General features: G+C 38.3%; 1 protein-coding gene across 2 annotated transcripts in view; it reads right to left on the bottom strand.

Annotated features, from left to right (window-relative positions):
* Window positions 1-421: 421 nt before the first annotated feature.
* The window catches only part of TEX11 (testis expressed 11), a 29,199-nt gene continuing 3,621 nt past the window's right edge, over window positions 422-25,999 (bottom strand). The window contains exons 5-29 of one of the 2 annotated variants that reach the window (XM_051785419.1): window positions 25,386-25,466; window positions 25,182-25,301; window positions 23,621-23,701; window positions 21,298-21,383; window positions 19,823-19,880; window positions 18,982-19,077; window positions 17,125-17,206; window positions 16,459-16,537; window positions 15,622-15,773; window positions 14,789-14,874; window positions 13,570-13,707; window positions 12,998-13,100; window positions 11,769-11,893; window positions 10,897-10,982; window positions 10,176-10,229; window positions 9,720-9,760; window positions 9,047-9,133; window positions 7,360-7,430; window positions 6,706-6,822; window positions 5,827-5,899; window positions 4,524-4,673; window positions 3,643-3,751; window positions 2,613-2,733; window positions 1,734-1,898; window positions 422-719 (exon numbers count right to left, since the gene is read on the bottom strand). In XM_051785419.1, coding sequence (XP_051641379.1) covers window positions 648-719; window positions 1,734-1,898; window positions 2,613-2,733; window positions 3,643-3,751; window positions 4,524-4,673; window positions 5,827-5,899; window positions 6,706-6,822; window positions 7,360-7,430; window positions 9,047-9,133; window positions 9,720-9,760; window positions 10,176-10,229; window positions 10,897-10,982; window positions 11,769-11,893; window positions 12,998-13,100; window positions 13,570-13,707; window positions 14,789-14,874; window positions 15,622-15,773; window positions 16,459-16,537; window positions 17,125-17,206; window positions 18,982-19,077; window positions 19,823-19,880; window positions 21,298-21,383; window positions 23,621-23,701; window positions 25,182-25,301; window positions 25,386-25,466 — 2,433 coding nt within the window. In that variant the 3' untranslated portion in view covers window positions 422-647. Of the gene's footprint in view, window positions 720-1,733; window positions 1,899-2,612; window positions 2,734-3,642; window positions 3,752-4,523; window positions 4,674-5,826; window positions 5,900-6,705; window positions 6,823-7,359; window positions 7,431-9,046; window positions 9,134-9,719; window positions 9,761-10,175; window positions 10,230-10,896; window positions 10,983-11,768; window positions 11,894-12,997; window positions 13,101-13,569; window positions 13,708-14,788; window positions 14,875-15,621; window positions 15,774-16,458; window positions 16,538-17,124; window positions 17,207-18,981; window positions 19,078-19,822; window positions 19,881-21,297; window positions 21,384-23,620; window positions 23,702-25,181; window positions 25,302-25,385; window positions 25,467-25,999 lie in introns of those variants that run through there. The other variant, XM_051785425.1, reaches the window with a different exon arrangement.

The following is a 25,999-nucleotide window of genomic DNA, read 5'->3' as shown; positions in this document are numbered from 1 at the left end:
ACCTGTTCATGTGTGTGTGCAAGTCAGAACTGAGAACAACAATTAAGGGCTGCCTGGGACGCACTCAGTGAGCTCAAAGGGAGGGTGGAGCCCTCACAGCAGCCCAGAACCAGTGCCAGTGAAAGCCTCAGCTTTTTCCTTGAGCTCACAGTCTGTCCTAACTGACTGTGAAAGCAGCAACCAGCTCTGAATTCTTGTCCACGCTGAAATGGGCTGAAAGCTGAAGTGACCTGATAAATATTTATGCAGCAAGGCAGCTATGACATCCAGAGGAGATGGAATACCTCTGGAATACTTTTATCATTCTCACCGCCACTTTCTACTAAAATCAGATGCTTAAAGCAGCCTGTTACACAACAGCAGACGCATCTCATGAAAAAGTTAAATATTTATTTCTAACTGTTAAATATTTATTTCTAACTGTTAAATAGCTCAGGAGAATGAAAATTATTCCCTAGAGGGAAACAATTACATTTATTGAATAAACACTTCCTAAAAAGTACATAACTTCTTTGCCAACAAGGAGATCCTGGTTTCTTTTCCACTGCTCCCATGACCTCGTGCCTTTGCAGAGCTAATGGTTCTTTTATTCAGCAGAACATTTCCAAGAGAGACTGCTGTCCTTTTTTTTGCAGTTGTGCCTCTCATTATTCTTCATTTGGAATAAATCCTTTTGCTCTGTCCAGTTTGTCCAGAACCTCACTATAAAGACCAATCATCTGGAGAATATAAGCACCAGAGTTGTCAGCAAGGATGGATAAAGCTGTATCATTCAACTAGATATAACAAAGTGACAGGGAACAGAAGCAAGGGAATAAGTGGGAGCTTCTAAACCTGAAATATCAGGTTGATGTAAAGATTTTGGCTCAGGTTTAAATACAATAGCTTATTAAAAAACAGTTAAATCAGTGCAACCTAATAAAGGTGTCATAAAGAGTAGTTTATATCTGAGTCTTACATCAGTGAATAAACCTATTCACCAAATCACAGAAGTTGGGAGTTGATGTTGAGGTTGGAAGGGAGTGATCTCAATTTCCTACTGTCTTGATTGACATTTAAAATGGTCTTAGATTTACAGCCAGCCCTTGATTGCCCAGACTGTGCATAAGAGAATGAAAGGTGACACCAGTCAGGCTGTGCAGTGTTGCAATCTAGACAGGAGCACCAGCCAAAAACTGTAGAAAGAAGCTTACTTGTGACAGACTAAAAAAAAAAAGTGTCATTGCAAAGTGTCATCTACAAAGGTACTGGCTCTGAAATTTCTCCCTCACACAAGTGGCTAAGCTACACCTGAAAAGATGAGCTTTAAGGATTTCATTCACATCAGCTTAAACCTCATTTATAAAACATTAGATTATACCAGAAACCAAGATTCAAAGTATTCATACAACAGCTGACTTAAGTAAGCTGGTACAGCACCTTGACTTTAGTTAAAGCAGGCAAAGGTACAAGGGTTCTCCCATGGCACAAATGAAGTTTATTTCCAGTCAGCCACTTAAATCATCCTTCCAATAAAAGGACATTATATTACTCTTTCTATTGTCTGTCAAAACCTTTCTGGCCTCACTTTGAAAAAATCTTCTAGCATCAGGCTCCCCCAAAATATTTAGGTACCATGCTTCTCCTGAAACTCTTCAGATGTCATCACTAGTGGTTTCTTCACCCAGATCCACATCTCAAATTCAGGCCAGACATCCAATCCCACATCCTCAGATCCCCCTGTGTACACTTACATGGCCCTCATAGCTCTTCTTCAGAGATCCTAAATGATTGAGGAAACGCATTCCCAATCCACACCACTGCTCAGCTTCCTTGTATTTACCAACAGTATACTGAAATATTCCTGTATTCCAGGCTCTTGTCATCAACCAAAGGATCTCCATCTCTGGGTAAGCATTCTGGGGTGGCAAACCAGAAACAGCAGCTCATCAGAAAATAGAAACTTCACTTTAAAACTGACAAGTCAAGAGTGTGTTAGAGTTCAGTTTCAGAGTGGGAAAACAGTCGGATTTTTTCCTCCTAAGCCAAGGGCAATTCCTTGGGTAAGAAATGCTTTTTGAAAGAAAGATTTTACTCTCCATACACCTGTCCTCACAGAAAACAAGGCAAGAGGTACCACAAGGACTGACAGCACAGGAATCCAGTTCTTGGTAATTTAGAAAAAAACAGTAACATAGTAAGTTCCCAAATACATTTAACAAAAAAGAGATTAGAAAAAAAGCAAGACTGGTATCCAAATTTTAGATGGTTTAAACTGATCTGAAAAAGTAATCTGCATTTAAAACACATACTCAGCATAAGAACGTAGAAAGCAAGAGGAGTAAAGATAGATCTTCTAGCTCAAGATGTTTCTAAAATAGCCACTGAAAATTTGGCCTTAAATATCTCTAAAAAACCCTTGCAAAATCCAGGGAAATTTGTAATGCAGTCATAAATATCCAAGAGACATTTCTTTTGAGGTAATTTTGGTGTATCTTTTACTGAAGAAGTCTTAGCAGCTCCACATGTAACAGTATAGAATGTTCATTTTACTAATTATTCTCAGTCTCATGAGAATTTTTTCCAGTGTGCTCAGGATCATCTCCCATCTCTTGGCTTCCTGTTCAACTTACTGTGCTGCTGACTACACTCAGAGCATCTTCAAAGTAGTCCCACACCTCCTGCAGGACACAGGTCTCCAAGTCTGTTAATCCAGTCGGCAAAGAAATATTAATCAAGCTATGTAAGCATTTGCTGAGAATTGAAAGAGAGCAAAAGAGGAAACATTCAATACCATGTGCACAAAACAGCTACTTTTTAGTATCAGCAGCACACTGTGTTATGGCTCTGTGATTGTCAGACAGACATGTCTACCTTGGTGCTTACTACACTCACATTCTTGTTGCAGAAACATCCATTTTCCTGTATCAGATCTCACTCAAACAAACTATGCAAAAACAGAGCCAAGAGAGGCAAGCAGTACTTAATTATTTTCATTGCTGGTCTCTAACACAGAAGGAAACCCTCAGAAAATCAAAACCAAACACATGGCTTCTGAAAACAGGTCTGTCTTCCTCAGTGTGAAGTGAGAAAGGCAACATTAACAGTTGCCTTTGCCCAGGGGTTACTGCAAGGAAACTGGAAAGGAGGAAAAAAATCCTTTGTGGGACACAAGTGAGAAAGAACATACACCAGGTTGTCTTTCAGATTGCATAAGGAACAGCTGTCAGAGAGCCAGGTACCCAGCAAAATAAATCTCAAATGTACTATGGCATCATATCACTAACTTTCAACTCAGGGCTCTCTTAACCCTTAATTTCTCTTCACTTCATTGTCTTTGAAATACCTAGTTCACTGCTGCAGAGTAACATTTGAAATGAACATCTTCCTTACAAGAAACAACCTCTTCTAGATCCAATTTTCATTTTTCTTCCTCAATAGATTTATTTCTTGGAAATAAGACTGTGCCAGAGAATATGCCAAGTAAGCAAGTTGCAGTTAACACATCTATGAGACAGTCATCCTTCAGAGCTACATTGCTTGGCCAGCAAGAAGTAGAACCTTGCACATAAACTACAGTCCACCTTTTTCAAATTGCAGGCTTAATTCCCTGTCAGCATTTCCAGTCACAGGCTCATGGCAAAGCTGTGTGATAACACTAACCTAAATTTCACAGCATCAATGACAGTCTGCTTTCTCTGAAGGTTTAGTGCACTCTTGAGAGCTTTCTTACACAGTACAGGATACCGAGCTGGAGATTCCATTGCTAAAGCTGAAAAGTACAAGAAAATAGAGAAGAACATAAAAAGGAATTACTGAAGTCAGGCTTTAATCTCATAAGGAACTAAAATAAATTACAGCACGTTGCCAGATCCCTTGTGATAAACAACTGAGAAGAGATTTGCTTAATACCTGGGCTGGCCACAAACCAGTGCTTCTCTACTTCTTTCTTACCATGCACATCATCAAAGAGGACAAGGCAGAAGCACAGCAGGTTTCATAATTTACAAGTACTCTCACTGCTGTTTACCTGCAGTGCAGTTATCCAAAAATACTGGGGTGGGGGAACTGTCCAAAGTAAAGAATTTTGTTTGCCTCCTTGAACATGAAAATCTGGAAAAATTAGGCAGGAGCAGGATGTCAGTTTGGTGTCTCCAAGGCTACTCCCTTAGGACAAAGGAGATCAGAAGGTGTTTATGCAACCCTACAGAACACCCTCCAAAGATTTGCCATGGTAGGTCTAAATGTTAATCATCTTTCTTGGTTCTACTCTAGATTCTCAAGGATTAGGGTCTAGAAAGGAAGATTGTCATAAATTTCTGGTTCGCCATCCACGTGATATGGTATTTCAAAATACAGATTTCCTAATGTTGTAGAGATCCTAAGCATCTTTGCTTCAGGACAGAATATATATATCATTAGACCCATTTTCTGCATGTTGGGCAATACATGATAATACTGGTCACCCCAAATTGATAGGAAAGAGAAACAAAAGCTTTTTCCTGTGACTTGAAGACCTATGAAAGTACAAATGCAGTCCTTACATGCAATGATTTCTAGTGTCTTGATCTCTATTTGTGGTTGCTCCCAAACTGACTCCATAAAGTTGTGAAGTGATGGATCATTCAGTTTGGATCTTGCTTCAAATTCATAAAGCAGCAACAATGTGTCTGTTGGGTCTTTACCAAAATCTCCTGAAAAAGAGACAGAGCAGCCTGTACGTAATGATGAATTTTCTCAAAGCCTCGTGGTGTACTATAAGGTATAAATTTTGCTTCCAACAGGCAGGAAAACCATTAAGATTTAACAACAGAGCAACTGCTGTTTTAAAACAGAGCAACAACAGGAACTCTGAAGCACTCTTGGACAAAAATTTTCATGTCCAAAGCATAATCCCCCCAACCACAATGCCTTCCCTCCCCACCAAATAATCTGAATTGTCTGTAATTGGCTAAATTAATACAACCCTCCTAGGCAAGGTAATAGGTACTAGGGGAGCCATTTTCACAGGCAGGTAAGAGAGAGAACAGAAGGCCACCAGCTCAGGTCAGCTTACAGAAGAAGTTACCATCTGCTGCAAATTCTTCTACAGGACTTGACCCCTTTCTGGTAGAAAAGCCCTCAGGAAATCCTTAAACAGGGCAGAAGGGTGGGAGAACAGCAGAACTGTGTCAAGTAAACCTGATACAAACACCAGGGTCTAGTGAAGAGGTGAAGGAAGCACCAGGCTGCCAACTCACAAATGTCTGTGGGAGAAATTCCACTGTGTTCCTGTTCCTGAGACAATCAACCCTTTGGGAATTTGAGGATGGCAGATTAAAAGGGAAGAAGTTTACTACCACAAAAAAAAAAAATGTGAAGCATGCCTCTGCTAGGCTAACTTGGCATGTCAGCTGAAAGCACGTCAGTCTCCAGTAATATCTAATTTAAACTGACATGGAATAGTCAGGGAACAGAGGATGGATTTTGGCACTTCAAAGTGTGGTCCAGGATCTTCTGCATTCTGAGATGCCTTATGTGGGAAAAGGGTAAAACCATTAGAACAGGGCAAGAGTGACTCCACTCTAGAGTAAAAAGCTTGGAATTTCTTAACATCTAAGCCAGAACCATCAACCCAACCTCACTCTGACAGACTGTTCCACACTTCACAGCACCTCTGCAATAAAAAGCCTGCAATGACAAACAAAAAACAGTCGTTGGCTTTGCCAATTCTTTTATCATATTGTCATCTATCTGCTTCCACACCCTTCAGCTGAGACAGCATCTCCCTACACCCTGTATTTTTCACAAATATAGTGACTAATTCTAAGAGTTACATGTGCTGAACAGCCACACTTCATAGCTTACCTGTTAATTTCAGAACCTTCCAGATCTCCTTGCATGTCTGAAGATGTTGAAGGGCCTGGCTAAAAAGCTCCATCTATTTTACAAAATTTAAGAAGACATTTTTTGTCACCGTTTTAAAAGCAAAAGGAATGATTATGTCACAACTAACAACACCTTTATATCTCATTATAAAAAAAAATAAGAATCAGCCTAGTTAGTAAATCACCTGTACCAGTTATTGTTTTTGGGGGGGGGGTTCACTTTTTCAAGGACCTCCACATCTCAGACAAACACAATGTTCCACTGGTCCAGAAAGAACCACACATGTTCCTATGGGGCCTATTTTTTTTAATCTCCCAAGCATAAAACAGTGCTAGTGAGACTGTGCATCCCTCTCCACAGGAGTTTTATAATCACTCCACACCAGACTTCAGTACTTCCTTCACAACCCCTGGACATTTTCCTTAATCTTCCTACCACAGGGAGCACAATGCCCTCCCCCCACCAAAGCATGTATGCATAAAACCAAAAATAAACTGTAAGCTTTATCACAACCATACTGGCTTTCAGCAACAGCAGTAATTGTCTGACCAGCCCACGTTTAGCAGCAGATTCCTCACATAATATACACAGTAAATTGAAATTCATGTAAGAGAAGGTACTGCCATGACCCTTTGCTGATATAAATCTGTTCAAATCCACTGAAGTCAACAGAACTGATTTACAGAAATCCAACATTTACAATTGTCTGGAAAGGTGCATTGATTCTAATTAACTATGAAATGTTCCCTTGCTTACATCCACAATATCCCATTCTGAATGAAAAAACAGACTCCAAAACCAAAAGAAAAAAAATGCTACACCAGCACACAGAGAAATATTTAACAGAACTTGCCCTACCTGTTCTGAAGGTGTTACTTGCTGTCTTCCCATTTCCAGATCAACTGCAGCTGCCATCAACAGGCATGTCTTCTGAGCAATCAGAACAGCTTTGTCAGAGGGACAAAACTGGGACAACTGACACCAAAAATAGGAAAAGGTAATGAGAATTTTACCCTTATAAAGCAATTTGCTCGTGAACAGATGACTGCTGACTCTTCTCTGTGACACTTTCTGGAGTTAGTCACGAGTTGTATATAGTTATATTGCAATTTTACTTGTGCAATTACACAAAAAGATTATTTAAATATAAAGTGTAAAGCAGAGTTGGAGTTTCCTCTCTACAAACACATGCAAAACTGACAGTGTTGGTAAGAAGTTCTGCATGGAGATTAGGATTCAAGTACTTAACATTTTGTATTAACGATACAGTTTCCAAACATCAGAATGCATTTATTTCAGAAAATTCTCATTGAAGTCTAAGTTTCCTATTACATTTTTAAGCAACAGAATGTAAAATTATGACAATAATGCACACATTTTGTATTACAAGTCAATCTCCTTCAGAGCATACAAGCATGTCTCCATGGAGATACCCAAAACATGAATGTGACTTCTAAAAGAATCAGACAGATGAAAATATTCCTCAATTAGAGACACTATCAGCAAAAGTACCTTGAAAGACAGTACAAAAAACTCCCTCATCTTTTCAGGGCTGTCCTTGAACTGTACAGCTAAGTTCCAAGCTAACAAAGACATAAAAAATAGAGACTAGGATAAAAATCTTCACTGTTACATGTGTGCCCATCAAATTCTAGCAATAAGCAGCTCACATTCTACAGTTCTATTTCTTAATCAAAATGTCATCAACAGCTCATTTAACAACAGTAAGAAATACTGTAATTAGTGATTTGTTAAAATAGCTTGTTCATGCTTTCAAACTTTGTCTTGATAATTTCATCACAACCAAGTATCCCACCTACCACACACCCTGCTCACAAGAGCACGAACTGGAAGAAGCATTTTCTTAAATTAGTAAACTAAGCTAGCATATCAATGAATGCAAGTGTTAAACAATATTCCCAAGACAAATAAAAAAATGAAAAAAACCCCACATCTTGAAACATTTTTCATTTTACCCCAGCAAGGTCAAATACAGGGCAATTAAGCACACAGCTCTTGAGTAGTAAATGGACGAGCATCTAAAGACAATCAAATGATTTATGTATGAGAATCTGACCCAATTAAATGCTCAGATTCTACAGTAACTCTCACATTAATTTATCCACTAGGACATGGTTTTGTAGTCTCCAGTTTGTTTATTCTGTGAGTAAGAATGCTGTCTTGGAAAGGTCATGGTCACCACAGATTCCATTCATGCTCATGGTCACTGTATTTGACCTCTGCTGCTTCTCTCCCCACTTTGCTCCTCTTTACTGGAGCACGGTTACATTGTGAGGATGTGTGTAAAAGCAGATGTCTTCTGTCATTGATTTCAGCTGTTTTCTCTCCTGTATGTTCTGATAGAAGAAAGACTCTGAAAAATTGGTTTTATTTATAGACAGCAAGCACACTGATTCTTTACCAAAACACTGTAACAAAGACTACAAAATGAGGATCCAGAGACAACACTTTGGATAAAGCTTAGTACAGCTCCATGGGAGCTGCATTTTCCACTAGAAAACACTTTATCTGTGATAATATTTGCTGTTTAGATTTCAGACACTGTACTGTAGTTCAAGGCAAACTGCAGGACTGCTGATTTAAAGGACAAATGAAGACTGTATGAGTGGCAGAGATAAACTCAGCCTGCACCAACCATACCAGTGCACTTATCTGAACTCCATAATTCTTATTTTGCCTACATGAGAATATGCATAGTCAGGATCAGCAGTAAGGGTTGTTTTGGGTTTTTTTTTTTATTGCTCTTAGCAGCATTTATTTTCAGACATTTAAGAAAAACATTATTCTTTCTATTTTCCTGATTTTAAATTTTACCCCTGTAACAGAGTCTTGGTAGAGAAGGTGTAACTAAGAGAAAAGTGGTGAACTGTGAAGAGTGGTACCATGGACATATACAACAACTCCTGTAGTGAAAGGAATAATGCATCAGCTACCCCTTCAGGCAAACACACCTTGTGTGAGCATTTGTCTTGATAACTGACTTAAAACACAAATCATGTCAGATAGTTTCAGAAAACAGAAAATGCAGCAGGAGAACTTTAAGACCAGTTAAGGCAGCAACTGCCAAAGGTGACAAGTTTTATAAATCTACTACCTCTCTAAACACTTCTTTCTTCCTTAAGGTCTGGTTAAGAGGAGGTAGAAGAGATTTAGTTTAGATTTTGAGAGTGCAACCTACCAACTTTTCTAAACCAGTGAGCTTCAAGGATCCTCATGTCCCCTGCAAATTTGTCTTCCATGAAAGACTCAGCAAGTCTCTTGTGAGCTGCAGAAAATGTATTGTTCACATTTGTATGTTCAAAAACATTTCCAAGCCTAATCATTACACTACAAAACAGAGGTTTCCAAAACTCCCATGTAATTCCTGACGAAGACTTATTCTCACAACTTAAATCTCATATTTTTCACCTGTAAGCCTTATTAAAAAAAAATCAAAAGGTGCCTCAAACATCATTTTATAGAAGATGCCAACAAGTACATCAAAGTTTACTGACACTGAAATCTTATGCAGAGAAGTTTTACTTAATTTCACAAGAAGTTGAGGGCTTTTAAATTTAATAACAGGTTTGAGGCCTTTCCTCTAGGAACCTTTAATTAATTTAATTCTACTCTTCATTCTCTTCTACTTGCAGTAGTACTGCAAGTTTTCAATAGCAAAATCCTGTAGCACTGAGATCCAACTTCACAACACTGTTGAATGTCCAGTTTTAGTTTTCACTGATTTCAGTGGGAAGTTGGGAACTGGGACTGACAAAAGGAGTCCAAACATTTTGTTGGTATGGACCTAATCATATCATAAAATGTTCACATATAGAAGAACTCCAGAAAATGTAAATTAAACAAAAGCATACCCAAGTTCAAGTAAGTCAGTATTGAATTGATATCTTCATCTCTAGAACGGGAGAAAAATTAAGTTTCAGAAAATTGATTAGCTTTCTCACAACAGAACACATTATTTATGTTGGAATACAACTCCATAATTATGGATATATTCATTCTTCTCACCCAGAACTTCTGAAAGATATCACATAAGTGTCAAAGTTACAGAGATTGCTTAGCTCACATCCTCCATTAGAAATACCTGACAGCCTGATGCATTCATTAGAGAGGAAGGCAAAGAGCAAATATTTAAAGAAAAGGTTATACAACTAGAAAATATGTTCCTATGTGATGTCATTAGGTCAAGCTGGGTGGACATTTTACTAGCATAAAAAATGATCTCTTGATTAGCCTGCAGGAAAAGAAGCCCAGCAAGAAAACATTACACCATTTGTACAACAAGAAAATGTTTTTGCAAATGGACTCACCTTTTCTCTTCCTTTTCTGCCATGACTTTTGATAACATCAGACGAACCAAACATCTGAGAAAAAAAGACAATGAAGAAACAAGATTTTTTTTTTTTCAACAGTGTACTCTGTCCTAATTTTTTCCAGAAAGGATCCCTCTTTTCTTCCTTATGCTATCAGCCCGTGGAACTCACAGAAGAATTCAAAATGTCAAACTGAGAATAAGATTGTGCTATTTCCCACTCCATTGCCTTGTTTTGTATATCACTTTGTTAAATCATGTATTAGTAAGCAATCGTGTAATAGTAAGTAAATAATGTACTTTAAAATAAATGTACTTTAACAAAGGCTTTAAGTAAATATTGGAATAAATACATGTGTCTCACAATATTTGTTTTTATAAACAAGATGGAATATTTCAAGAAGATGCCACTTTATCAGAGGACATAAGCTAACTGGTATTTTCACCAAAAATATTGCAATTCCATTAAAATCACTGTTGGTCACATGTTTGTTCACACCACAATGTAATCATAAAATTCAGAGAAACTAATAATTTGCTTGGGAGAGACTTGCAACATCCGTAGATATCAGGAGTTGAGGCTTGAGGTACATCTGCAGCACCAAAAAGACTGCTAAATAACATTTCATCCAAGCACTTTTCCATTTTCCTCATTATAATATTTTTCAAAAAGAAACCAGAACAATTTCTCCTTCCTTGTAAGTACACTGAATTCTTACTTTAAGGCTGCAAATAATTGCTGGTAGTCTTGTAAATGTTCAGACAAATACTCCAAAGCTTTGATAGCCGCAATTTGCTGGTCATTCTGAAAAGAAATTAAAACATGTTTTGTATATACTGCACTACCTCAGTCACTACAAAAAATAACCAAACCAAACCAACAACAACAAAAAAACAAATAACAAAACAAAGCAACCCCAAAGCAGCAACATATTCCAGAGGTCTGTGCAGTCTATGAGCAGGAAAAAGAACAAAGGATTCTGCACAGAATTGCCTCAGAGTGCAGAGAAAACTCTAAGGAGAGATCACACGACTCCATGCACAGAGAGCCCATGGCAAGAACAGGACTAGCACAGGTTGGTAAGGCTTTCATGCCTTACAGGGCTATGAACAAAGCCCTAATAGCTTAAAATACAATCAACCAGTTCAGACATCACTCAAGTCACCAACCAAGAGGCAAACAGGAGGGACAAAGGACTTTTCATTCTTTCATTGTTGGCTTATGTGTGTTTTGTGCACAGGTTCCCCCTCTCACGTCAAAGATCAAACCCCGGAGGCAGAAGACGACGTAACAATTTGCTAAGGAAAATCTTACAGAAATACACCATGTCATTTCCAGTTGCCAACATTTATAACTCAGAATCCTTTCTTTCTCTGCAGAAATTTTAAAAGATACCATTTCTTTCTATGTGAAATTAATTTCCACTTTGCATTACACAACACAGTGGAGTGAGACCTTTGTCGCAGAAGCATGAAATACTTAGAAATCCATGAAATACAGAGAAATATTAAAAGTAGGCCAGGTTAAAGAGGTTACAGCTGTCCTACTTACATCAACAAAGCAAAGTAAAGGCAACATTATCTGCTCTACCTCTAATGCAATTTGGGCAGCCAAACTCAAGAGGTTAGTGCCTGTATTTTTATCCACTCCCGGCTTGTCTTCATTTTGCAATGTCTTTTCTGCCAGCTTCCCCATCTCAACCACTGCTTCCACAGCTGAAAGATACATAGGGAAGAAATAACATTTTTTATGGAAGCAATTGGAAGGTGAAAAGTTCTACTGTTTTAATGACTTCTGGAAGGCTATAATCTTTCTTTTTTTTTTAATGAAAAACCAAGACAAGAAAACCTGATCATACCAGCACTTTTCCACAAATCTGCATTTCTTCCTAGGGAGGTGCCAAAAAGCTTTCCAAGCTGCTAATCTATGGAAATAAGGATGCCATACAAATGATACTCATCTCACATCTTAATTTTTGTTCTGCTAAATAACTGTTTGTCACCAAAGACAGAAGACTTTCTCTAATACGCTGTCTGGGCGTCATTCCAAGCTCCCACATCTTGGCTCATGCTAAGGGTGCCACTGCTTTTATGTTCACACTGTGCTGTGGTTCCCACTCTATATTATGTGAACAAATTATGCTCTCATTAAAAGATGTATAGAGGAGAATTTATTGGCAGAGAACTCACTGGAAAATAAGATCTGCGTGTTATTCTGTATTCTAAGTAAGCAGAGACTGTGTTTCTCAATTTTCATTACTTGAGCTCAGATTCTCGTTAAAATACGAAATAGCAGAACTCATTATAAAAAAGAAAGAGGCTACAGAGATATTCTGCAAGTCATCTCAGTAATTCATGGGGTTTTTTGTAATTCCAGGCTTTACTTGTCCAGAGGAATTAAGAGCAGTCATAATGGTTCCCTTAAGGTTCATTTAGCTCAGTACCCTTTTTTATATTGTATATGGATACGAAAATATATGAAAAGCAGTGAACATACAATGCTTCTCACCCTGGATTGCTACTACAACTTCTGCCCATGGTAAGATTAGAGACTTCCTAGCCAGAGGCTCCATCCAGACAATATCAAATACAGCAATGGACTCCACATCTCACAAGCTCTGTGCAAAAAACAACCCACTCTGAAAATTTAAATCTGCAGCCTGACAGTTTCAATGACTTCAGAGACACTTCTTCTAGCAACCCTCTACTGTGTCTTTCTCAAGATAAACAGTCCAAATCTGTTTAGTATTTTCTAACATATTTAGAACATATTTAGCAGTTCTTCTCCTTATAGTGGACCCTTTATCTTTCAAGTTTTACCTTTATCCGTGTCTTTCTCCATCACTGCAATCTTATAGACACTGAATTTAGTAAAGATGCTGTTTGGATCACACCTCTCTGCTTCTCTAACTGCCTCTTTAGCCTATTCACAGAAAAGATTAAAGGAAATCAGTAAAAAAACATCTTGAAACTAGTAGTACATAATTTGCAACAGAAAAGGGCTAAAAAGATATGGAAAATGTTATGGTTACATTGTTGATTTTTATATAATTACTCAACAAGTTTGGTTTGGCAACATCCTCCCTTGAAAGAAAAGTGATGAGACCAGAAGATGGCACTGAAGGCTGACAATGACCAGAAAGGTAAGAGCCAATTCCTCAAAATCAGAGCTACAGATTCAGAAAGCAAGAGAAGCCCTGAGAATCCTGAAATATTAAACTCCCTTCTGTCACTTTGAACTGTGAGGTTTAACACCTCCAAACCAAGAAAGCCTGGATGGGTACAGCAGGTGCACTTCTCTGCAGATGTAAATTTAGTCCCAATGACATAGCTACAAAATAAAAACAATGCAAATAAATACATAAATATGCCTACACATGTACTAAATATACCTTGTCAATTTGTTTCAGATGAAAATAGCAAGAAGCCATGTTCCTCTGCAGCTTGGCCAAGTTCTGATCTATCTGCCTAGGTGTGTAGAAGCTGACAGAATAATTGTACCAGTGAAGGGCTTCAGAATAGTTTTTCTCCTAGGAAATATAAAACCAGAACAAAAAAAAACCCACATAAACACAAACTTATTTGGGTGATTAAACTACCTCTGTCCTCCCAATTTTTATTTAAAAAAAGGTCATAGAAAATGAAAGATTGAGAGAGTCAGGTATATTCTAATGTAACTTTTCCCCCAGAAGAACCATGCTTTGCCTGATGCCCCCCCAGGACAAGGTTGCCCTTCCTGGCTGCCAGGGCACTGCTGACTCATGTTCAACTTGCCATCAAGCAGGACCCCAAGGTCCCTTTCCATGGCACTGCTTTCCAGCTTCTCATTCCCCAGTCTGTCTGTACATCCAGGTTGCTCCAGGTGCAGAATGTGGCACTTGCCTTTGTTACATTTCATACAGTTTGTAAGTGCCCAGTCCTCTAATTTGTCCAGATACTGTGAGAGACAGTATCCAAAGCTTTACTGAAATCCAAAGAGATTACATCAGCTGGCTTCCCAGATCAACTGGGTGGGTGACCTTGTCCTAAAAGGAAATTAAGTTTGACAAGTAGGACTTCCCCCTCCTGAACTAGTGCTGGCTGTGACCAATGACTGCATTGTCCTTCAGGTGTTTTTCAATAACTCCCAGAATAATCTACATAATTTTACCAGGCACTGAAGTGAGACTGACAGGCCTGTAGTTTCCAGGGTCGTCCTTCTTGCCCTTCTTGAAAATTGGGATAACATTTGCCAGCCTGCGGTCAACTGGGATCTCTCCAGATCCCCGAGACCATTCAAAAATCATTGAGAGAGGCCTCACAATGACACCAGCCAGCTCTTTGAGTACCCTTGCATGAATCCCACCAGGCCCCACAGATATACAGGGATCCAGCTGGAAAAGAAATTCTAGCCACAACTTCCCATGCACAAACCTTGAGATGAGGCTACCTGAAACTCGATTTTGTAACAGAAAACAGCACCCAGATGGATGAAAATAAAACTAGTGCCAGCTGGAACAAGGATCTTAGTAACAGTTTGCACTTTAACCAAAAATAGATGTATCAAAGAGGTCAGAAAGAGATTTTCATTTTCACTGATATAAATAAGAACAGTAATGTTTGGTCCCAAACCTCGTAATGTTTGGCAGCTCTGTCCCACAAGATGATGTGCAGCTGATTCAAGGTTTCAGGCAACAGCTGTTTCCCAGTATAATGACCTGAAAGGATGCTACAAATCATCACTTTACAAGAACTTTAACACTGAGAAGCATCTAAGAACTATCTGAGAAAGACTGTCCCATAGCCTACCACAAAAAACAAAACATAGCACACAGCAATAGTTTCAGTCAGGACCCAGTGCTTCATTTTTGTTCCCGAAAAAAACAATTACCAAACAAAAAACCCCCACCCAAACAAACAAAACTCCAAAAAAAAAACCCCGTGGGTAAGAGAAAAATATTTTCAAGCTTGAACAATGTAAATGTGGCTCTTGCTCCTAGCTTGATGCTCTGTGAGACAGGATCTGTTTTACAGCAGATCTGACAGTCCAAAAATATTACAGTGCTACAGGTGCCACAGACATGAAAAATAAACTGCTATTCAGCTGCTCAAACAAGGACATGCAACCTGTTTTAATACTGAAAAACAAAAATACATTGGGCTGGATGGACAAAGTATTAATATTACACAGAATTTCTCGTAAATGTTTCTAATCCCACATGTGGCAGTCACACAGTCTACACTAAGAAGGAGGAATTGCTGTAGCAAATGAATTTAACCCTGAGCTTTATCATGATTGTCATTCATTACGAAGTTGAGAGCTGCCATGTAGAAGAAACATAAGGGAAAACAGACACAAAGAGAAAGAAAGATGAGAATAAGCAAAAAAAGTGAAAATTAAAATTCAAGACCTTAGCCAACCACATCCAGCTTTCAGTAAGCAGCAGCAAAAGACGGATACAGACCTATAATAATTTCTTCAATCTTCTGCTTAGCAAGCAGCTCCCTCTTATTCTGCAACAGGAACTCGATGTGGAGCAGGGTAATTTTTCCAAGGTCAGGTGAAGATTCAAATCGTTCAGGAACAGATTTCAGAAAATCAAGACCAACTGATTCCCTATTCAAACAGATGCATTTTTAAGAGGCTGCACCAGAAGAGCTGTTAATTTTCCATTCTAGATATTCACATATTCATGCCGTGCAGAATGTTTCTCATTCAATCACACTGACAGAATGAATCAAGGTATGAATTTATTACAGTTCATCTATTCAATGGCAGCTTCCTATTAGCGCTTACTTGTTCCACCGTATTCACAAGGGAGTTTACTCCTCCCATTTGCTTCAAGACAGAAGCATATACATAGGTAATTATGAGGGAGCATTCAACAGGGGGAAATTTCATGCCTCTATTTATTTTGCTGCAACTTGTTCATACTTCTACTGCTTTTCACAAGAATGATTCTAGGACCCCAAACTCATTCTGAGGGTTGTTTAGAAAAAAGATTTCAGTCAGATAACTCCAGACATATATTAAAACTACACAGGGAATCTTAATCATTCCAAAGTAAGGCTACAGCACTGCAGACTGCCACTAAACTTATTTTACTCCCTGTTTTGTTGCTGTCATAATCAGTATCACCTGCTACAAGAATGACAGGCTCCCTCTCAAAACTGTGTACCTTATCTCAGTGAGCTTTTATTTAAAATAAAGCATGACTGTATAATATGATGTTCTTTGCTTACAAAGGAACACCTACAAACTCCAAACATTGTGTTTAGTCCACTTAATGATGCTTTCCTACCTTCCATGCTCCAGCAGCAGTTTGGCAGTATTCAAACAGAAGTCTAAAGACATCTCCAAGTGCAGGAATTCTGCGAGAGCTAGACAGAACACAAAACACTTGAGATTATTTAATCAACTTTGACACTTAACTACTCAAACTACCATTTAGCTCTTACAGCTTCTTTCAAAGACAGAAATAAAATGGAAAAAAACAACTACAATATAATAGATCTAAACCAAAAGGAAGAATAAAACATGTCTATTGTGTTTTGACTTTCCCAGTACAGCTAATGTAGTACTACAGAAAGGTGACAGACTGATAGCCCTGGAATTCTAGTCCTCCTTCTTTAAACAGGAACAGCAGAGGCTGCATTAGTAGCACAATCTTTTGCCTCATGCTGCCTTCCATCAAAATATCCCGCCCTTATCCAGGAGGAATGACTTGAGACTGAGGTTAGTGCCCAGGCTGTGTGCAGGATCATATTGCAAACTGAAATCAGCATCTGGATAACTCCTTTGTGAACACTGACCACTATGTCTCACACTCCAAAACCAGAACGACATTTAACTAATGAAGATTCCAACAAAGCACACAAGAAAGGATTTTTTTTCCCATGTACAACACAGTCTTCTTGGATACGGAGTAATAGGACCTTACTATGAAACCTAAACAGAGGTGTGATACCTGCATTGATATCTTCATCTGATGCTCCACTTTTAAGAAGAATTTTAACTTTCAAAAAAAACCCTGCTGGATGTGTATCCTCCTGCACAGTGAAAAACAACACATTACTTGGACAGCTCTTTGCAGAATACAGATCCTGTGAGAGTACAGCACATTCATAACACAGACAAATATTAAAAAATCACATACTCCCCACTGTACTCTTCAGTTCCATTTTAATGACTGAAGCAAGACGTAGGCAACTTACGTAATACTTTCTTCCTAATTGCAATGTGCATCTTTATTATTTATTCTTATACTGCCAAAGGCCATGAGAACAACTAAACAAGAGATGTATGATTTTCATTTTGCTGTGGCCTGTTGTTGATACTTTTAAATAGAAGCTGAACAATACCCAATGATAGAAATATTTCCTTCTTTCCTATGTGTGAATTGGCTGGATTACTTTAGAATTAATACGAGTAGAATTCAAAGTAGCTTAGAAGAAGAAGAAATTTAGGAGGGAATAACAGTGGAAACAACTGGAAATAATGAAGACTGTATACTACAGCTCTCCCTAAAACTACACATTTCAGGCTCTAGAATAAACATTTTCTTCTAGTTTTCCATACCCTCATATAATATTAAAATGTACATTTATCAAAAATCATGATAAAACCACGTTCCATCTCAAAAAGTTTTGTGATAATAAATACAACAGAAAAAGACAAAGGGCTTCTATACTGAGTAGCATGTTATTTGAATGACTAAAATACGCTGCCTTTTATCCTGATCTCATGAGCACATGCATCATGATCTGTCTGAAAGTTCAAAATTTTATACTGAAAACTTGTTTTTTATGTAACAGATAATGAAAATTTTTAAACTGCCAACCAAAGACAAATAGGAACGTTTCAAATTTTATTTACACTAACCTGAACAGAGAGAAGCACGAAATTAATTGAAGTCCTTATATGGGAAACAGAATTTGTACAAGGTCAAGATCCCTCACTGTAATGATTGCTTAGAGACATAAGATATGTTTCTTCAGGGTAGCTGGTGTGCTTATGCACCTCATTTTTCAGGTTCCAGAAGAAATACAGTCGTGTTAGTAAAGTGCAATAACTAAACTAATTGTTTGAAATAAAACTGATGTAGCACAGCTACAGCTTTCAAAACAGAACTCTGGTTCTGTACAAATATTTGTACAGATGGGACCTCAAAAAGTAGTATGGACTTATCCATTACAACCCAAAGCAAGAAAAGAGGGGCAGAAAAACTGGTATAAACCTCAGGTGGCCCACGCTGCAGTTCCTCTGTTTGTATGGTTCTCATGAATAGAGGTGTTGGGAGGAAGGGGTCACAAAGCAGAAGACTGGTGACTGTAAATGGCTCCAGTGACCTTGCAGGTGATAAGCCCTGATAAGCCCGTGTGAACGGCCTGTGATCCTCTGGCATGGCCCCAAGTTAAATTTGCCTTTCTGTCCTCCCATGTGCTTCTGCCTGGGTGTGGCCTTGGGGATCCCCCAGTTAAAGAGGTAACAGAAATAAATTCTGTGTGTCAGCTGTGGGTTTGTGGCTGTCTCGGCCGCCTCTCTGGGTCGACTCACACGACATGTCAGAGAAATCTTAGTCATGTCATCATCAAAGGGCCTCACTGTTAACAGACAGGAGGCAGTAAGGCAGATCTACACCTACACACAAAGAAGTGTTCCTCTACAGAAAGAGCTGGGAACACCAAAACGTACTTAGGAGTATGAAAAAGTAAAGAAAACTACACCTCCATCTGTTGTCAAGTGTTTAATGTGGTCCATATTATGTTAAATGCCTGAGTTTCATCTATTGCAATCCATAAAAAGAGTAACAAACACATTATACCTGATTTGCCAAGTTTATGGCTTTCAATGCCTTGTCAAGGTGCAGAGTGCAATCCCACTCGAAATAGGTTGTGGCTAACAAACGTAGCACTTTAGCCTGGAAAGGAAAGAAATAGCCACATACGAACATACATACGAATAGAAAATACTTAAATTCTAAGGTCATGAAAAATAAAAGCTCTTTGAGTCAAAAAATTGCCTGCCTGGTATCAGGCATATAAGTTATGAAACATATCCAGTCTTAAAGCACTGCAGTACACACAGGACATGAATCAAACAGAGTTCCGAGGAGAACAGAAGGGTAGCAAGGAAAATCAGAGACCTGGAAAAAGCAGAGTGAAAGAAGAAATTGAAAGAACAGGAGGGACACACTTCACTGAAAGAAAAACAAACAAAGAAACAAATAAAACCAAACAAGATAAAGACATACATTATAATGGCTTTCAAATACATAAATTATTTATATAAAGAGGAAGAGATTAAAATCTCCATATCCGCTGTGGGGAGTAAAAGGATTAATAAATTTCTCAATGAGGTAGACAAACATCTATCAGAAATGACACAGCTGTAACTGATGATGTATTGAAAGAAGGGGAAGGGAAGAAGAGATGGTCTTTCAGGGTCTAGATTCAAATGTGATTTAAGGGCACTCATCAGTGATTGAGCTCTCAGACTGATGCTCATAGCAACTGAACTTGCAACTCTGCCAAACTTCAGAGCAAACTCTAAAAAGGAGGCCAAGAAATCACTGATCAGGTTTGGCACATAAGAGGCAGATGATACACTGGGGTCAGTTTAACAAAATCCTTCTATTTGAAAGCAGATATTTCTCTATTTCTTACCTGCATTTCTTTGCCAACAGAATATTTCATGTCCATCTTCCCAATGTCATAACTCTGGCTGTCAATGATAAGCGAAAGTCAGAAACAAATGGGATAAGAGAGATAAATTCAGTCAGTCTTCTGATAGGCACAATATTCCTATTCTTAACCAGTTAGAAACCACATAAATCGCACAAACTAAGTATTCACACATCTCAGCACTCTCTTTTACCAGAGAACAGGAAATTTTGTTTCCTTTCTACCATTACATCAAAAATTGTACTCAATTTCTTCAACCTGTTGCAGCAATTTCTTCAACCTGTAACATCTACATTTCAGTAGGCTTTATCAGTTTTAACCACAGAGATTTTGTAGAAGGAAGTGTTCTCATTCTCACCTGACACAGAATATAGTCATACACAAAAGCTATTCATGACTGGTCTCAAGATCACAGCAGATCAATAGCAGAGTCAGAACCTGGGAGTCATGATTCCCCGTTCACCTTCTAAATGTTTAATTTAGAATTCCACAAAACCAGATTCTAAATAAAGAACTACTAGAAAGAAAAACAATAACTGGGCATTTGTTTCCTGATCTAATATATTCTCAGATCAGAGAAATCTTAACCCACTAGATGGAGCCACATCTCTTTCACCAGATCATTATTTTCACTTTGCAAAGCTTTATTTCCCCTCAAATTCTGTCATCGGGATTTGGTATTTCATTTTCCACAAGAATAAAACATAACATTATCTTCAAAGCACTATTTGTAATTAATTCTAAGCATTTCTACAAATCCTCTGCAACAACATATGTGACCACAATTATTTTGGATTTTTTATGCTGCCACTGATTTTCTTTTGACCATTTAAAAGAAAAAGAACAAGAAGACATAAACCCAAATTTTCTGTGCTGAGGCTGTGACCATTGCACGAGGATACTCTTCCTGATAGCCTACCTTTTCTCACCCTTACTACTAATAGTACCACAATAGTTATTTGGATCCTACCCAGCCCATCTCTAATGTTTCCTTTTTCACCTTGTTGTTTGTGTTTTTCATCAGTCATGGATTTGCTCTCAATGAAGCACCTCTTCATGAGAAATTCAAATACTGTTTAAAACAGGTCAGAAGGATGCATCTACTCTCTTCCAAAGTTTTCAAATCCCTTCACTGTCATTTATGAATGGCACAAGAACTGGGAACAGCCTCTTCAGGAAAATAATCTTTTTTGAAGAAGTCTTAGGGAGAGAATTGATGAGAACCATGGAAAGATTTAATTCTAATGACCTGGAAATCAATGTGGGAAGCAGACATATATTTTAGGCAACAGAGTATGATCACCACAAAGTATCTGCTCAGCTAATTTGGTTCAGCTAAAATCTTTTATTCTCACATTTTTAATTAGGCCTCTACTTTCCCTTGTTCTCCCCTTTCCTTCACATATATTTTTACATCTCAAAAGCAGGACTTTATTTTGTTTGTCCCTGCACATTACCTGAGCCAGAAGGAGCTCTCTTCATACCTCTTGGATTCATAGGTTTCCACTCCAAAATTGTAGCAGAGGATTGACAGGTAACAGGTCTGCAATAAAAGACTCCTGCTTCTATAATGTTCTTGTAAAACATCATTAGATCTGTGGAACTCCAGCCTCATGCTCTTTAAAATGCATTTTATTTCAAAGAAATAACCACAGTTATCACTTCTGGCCTTTTACAAGGGGATATTGAACATGACTAAAATGGAACTATAATTGTGTGGGAAAGGGAAGCATCATTAACCAGTCCAGGACACACGAAACAGCAGGATCTTGAAACACACAAGGAACACAAAGTTCCTCAATAAATCACACTGAAAGCACTGGAACTGTGTAAAGTAAACAACAAAAATTAAAACTTGAGAGGAAAAACTGGAATATTACAACCTCATTTTTTAAAATGACAAAAAAAGTTTAATATATTTAAGTGAAGAGGACTCTACCTCTTCCATGATAGGCTTCTTCCCAGCATGTCTCTTTGGGGTTAAAAACAATCATCTGCATCAAAAGTTTTAGGAGAAAACCATTTTTGAATGCTTGCTTATTCAGAGCACTGTTGCTTTCTGCTTTACCAATCAGCCCTGGCAACATCTGTTCATAACAACTTGTCTTTCCTTTGAAATTATTTGCAGATGTCATATGTCACCCAAAGAAGAGACAGAAAAATCATTTTATATGCTAGCAGGCTGCCAATATTTACATCCATTTTGTCTCTGCGGTAACTTTTTTTTTTCCAAGTATAAATGATGTTTCTTGCAAGTGACTCAGGCAAAAATGAGAAAGGTAGCACAACATCTTGCTTCAAATTTATTATTTCTTTGCAAAAGCACAGACTCAGTAAGCATAAACACAAAAAAAGATGTGAGCCCCTTATTTTTCATAAGTTCCCTTGTGAATGTTTTCTTTCCAGAACAAAAAGCTGACTGTACTGAGTACTGGTTCACAGACTACTGATGATCCACAAGCTGCAAATCCTCTCCAGCTGGTCTGGGGTGCCACACATCACTGTAGCACAACGATTTCCTTGGGGTACTCTCCAGGTGCTCTCTGGTGCAGTGGGACTCTGGCAGAGTTAAGGACTGACAGCTACCCAGCAATCCAAAAGTTTCACTCAGCAATCATTAGCTCTTTCCTTTTTCTTGTTTCTCTCTTTAAACCAGAAGTAAATTTTATCTCTCATGATCAGAAACCTTTCCCTCATCTGCATCAGTGCTCCTGGTTTGTGAAGACAATTTATTATGAGAAGTTTAATATTGTTTAATGAAGGAGATCAAGCAGAAAGGATTAAATTCAGTTTATGAGAAGTTTAATATTGTTTAATGAAGGAGATCAAGCGGAAAGGATTAAATTCAGTTAAACGAGAGCAGGAATGCCAAGACCCCAGTGAGCATTTTCAAGAATTCACAGTAAGAAGCTCTGCTCTTATGATTCAAATCAAAGCCAGACCCCTGCAACCACTCAGATGCATGTGAACAAGGCCTGCGGATCACAAAACCCAATTTAAAATCAGTTAAACTGATTAAAAACCCAAATAATCTTCTACCGTATTTCCCATACTTCCCTTTCAGGATTTGCATCTGCCTCTTTGAATTCTACTGCCTACAGAGACAGGAACAAAGTGTTTCCTAAGTACTGGGAAAACATGTAAGCAGAAGAAAATAAATGTGGGAAAGTTTATTCTGATATAAACATATTAGACTTTTATCTTTGCCAACAAAGAATTAGCCTACATATGATAGTTTGTTTTATCTGTGTCACAAGAAATACAAAAAACCACAGTCTAGTGCAATGGGAAGCCTCTACAGTTTCATGAAAATTAAGATTAATACTGAGGGTAGTAATAGACTTGCATATCAAAAACTTAGTAACAGCTCTTCTCTTGTCCCATCTGACCCCAGGCAAAAGTTCATATGGGTACAAATGAAGATACAAGATCAAGATGTAAAATGCAGCCGGTTCTGTAGAAGAGCAAGTGGCACATTCAATTCAGAAATCTTTTTGCCTTGCTTGTGGATTTGTCTTCTCATTGTTTAGGAAGAGTTTATCATTCTATTTCAAATTCTCAATCACGAGAAGCAAGAAAAAAAAAATCACTTGGAAAAAAAAAGCCTGCTGTTTTCACACAAAATTTTTAGTAAGAAAATTCCAGAAGAACCAACCACAAGAGACACACAGTTCAGAGTACTTTTCAAAATTTTATATGGCACATGTCATTCCTTAACAGATAGAGAGGAAAGCAGGTTCTTGAAGTTTGGAATGATAAAGAAAGGATGATTTCACTTACTTCTTTTGGCAATTTCATCAAAATATCTTTGCAGCGCTGCACACACCTCATTGCTTTCTGAAAATCCCCTTGAGCAACAGCCTAAGAAAGCAGCAGAGCAAGCCAATAAGCTGTTAGTGTGCTACTGGTCTTTAAAATTCATTACAAGACTGGTTCTTTAAAATAAGACTTGGGTTGGGTTTTTCACACACAGTAAAGCAAAGTTGGGGATTAGATATCTGTCCTTACAGTGCTGTAATAATTCTGTGTATTTCCATATATATTGCCAGATGACAAAGTCATCCAGAAAATCACTGCAGTCCTTAGGTAGTGTGCAAAGGCCAAGTGCATGGGACAAGATCATTCAGATGCTAAGATGATACAGCATTTCAGAAAATCTTACATCACCTCTCCTTTTTGTCTCCATGACCAAACTAAAAATTCTGGGCACTGTTTTGGCCTGTTTAGGGCAGCTCCTGAGAATTTTGGAGATACCACTCCCCTTCTAGATACTGGGGTCAGCAATGTGATCAACAAAAGCAGGAAACTACATTTTCTTGTATTAACACTCCTATGTCTCTCATACTCTACAGCATTGATGAAGGACTCAGACACTTCAGTCAGGCACAGCAATTCCTCACAAAGCTTAGAATTTCTAAATTACATACTTGGAATTACTGTAATTTGTCTTGTTTATGCCCTAGAAAACCTTTAGCACTTTTTCAGACCTCTCTCATATTGCGCCAGGCTTGTTTTCTTAAAAACTATCACCATGACTCTTACCTCGCTGTACGATGCCAGAGGTTAAGACTTTAAACAAAATATCAAACATCATGGAAATCGCTATTTCCAGATCTTGTAATTTTGTACTGATTCTCCCACTGCTTAAAGCCTTCATATGTGGAAAGTAGCATGTATGAGGTCATGGAAGAGAGGGTATTCATGCATAGCAGGATCTCTGATGGCATATAATATTAACAGCTTTGAGGATGTTCATGAGTTTGCAGAGTCATCAAAGTTGTAAGTTGCAGAAGACTTTGTACAAGTGCAAATACTTGTTAGATATGGACCTTGGCTATGTGCTGCCAGGAATACCACCTTCATACACCTTCATCAGCCTAATTGCAAATATAAATGCAGTATGATGAGTGTTCTAAGTGACTACACAGCAAAAGTGTACATGTGACATAATCTCAGCTTGGGGGAGCCAGGCTCCACACCAGTCCTACCCCTCTTCTTCAGCCATGCACAGGACACTGTTGGAACTGACACATTTATGATTCATACAGGCAGCTGTTTATTTTACAAACAGCCTTGCCAGCCAAATCATAGAGCAACAAATCTGAACTGGAAGATACAAACACCACGGCAAAAACGACTGCGATAAATCAGGGGAAATTAAAAATCATTAAAAGATTGCAACACTGAATGCAGGCACGAGATCTGCTATCTTACATCTAAGTGAAGGAAACATATCCCTCAGCAAGTCTTCAGTGCCAAGCATTCAGGTATCTAATAACTGGGTCAGAGTTTCCCTCTATACCTCTCGCGACTTATAAGGAAACCTGTGAAGAACACGTACTGATTCAGCTTGATAAGAGAGTACTTTGAAAAGGTTATTCTCCACATCAGCTCTGTGCTCATGAATATCTGCTTCACCATCGCTCCCCTTACGTAACTTTGCATACAGCTTCTCTATGTTCTGGAAAACAAAGCACAGGCATCACCCAAGGAACTTACAAAGAGGTGTGTATGTAAGAAATTAAAACTGGAAATTAAAACTTACACCCACGGCATTCTCTAGAAATCCATCAGCAAGATCAGCTTTTCCAACATCTATCCATCCTTTCCCAGTTTTCATAGACATCTGAAGGAGAAAATGGTAAGTCCTTTGTGAAAATACAATCACTTTCAAGAAAGGCAAGGTAAGATCTCATTTTCTTAAGGTGTATCTAACACAGCACAAGGGTATTTCAGCTCTGCAATTTCTGACCAGCAACTCTCACTTCTGAATGAAGTCCTGAACACTTCGATGCAGCATAAGAATTATGGTGCCCTCCTCAACAGTACTATAACATACTGAAATAAATGAACGTGTTGCTCATAACACATTTTGCCCTGTGAAAAGATGTGATGCTAACCAGACATTCCTAACTCCACTGTCTCAGCAAGGTAAAATACAGATCCCACTTCAGCCTGTACTTTGTTCTCTTAAAAGGGAAAAAACGGGATCATCAGTCTTATCTTTCCTCAAGTGGTGAGAAGAGAGAGTCAGCAACACTCCTGCCAAAACACCAACCACCCTTCCAGAACTACACATACATCTCTACTCCCTCTCCAAAACAAGCATCATAAGATTTGAAGACTTCCCTGGGGGATCAACTGTACCTCATTGCTCAC

This window comes from Manacus candei, unplaced genomic scaffold (genome assembly GCF_025592945.1).
Source record: "Manacus candei isolate 608988 ecotype Guabito, Panama unplaced genomic scaffold, ASM2559294v1 h1tg000003l, whole genome shotgun sequence".
Classification (NCBI taxonomy): domain Eukaryota; kingdom Metazoa; phylum Chordata; class Aves; order Passeriformes; family Pipridae; genus Manacus; species Manacus candei.
Note: the sequence above shows the minus strand (reverse complement) of the source record. Positions and strands in the feature narration are given on the sequence as shown.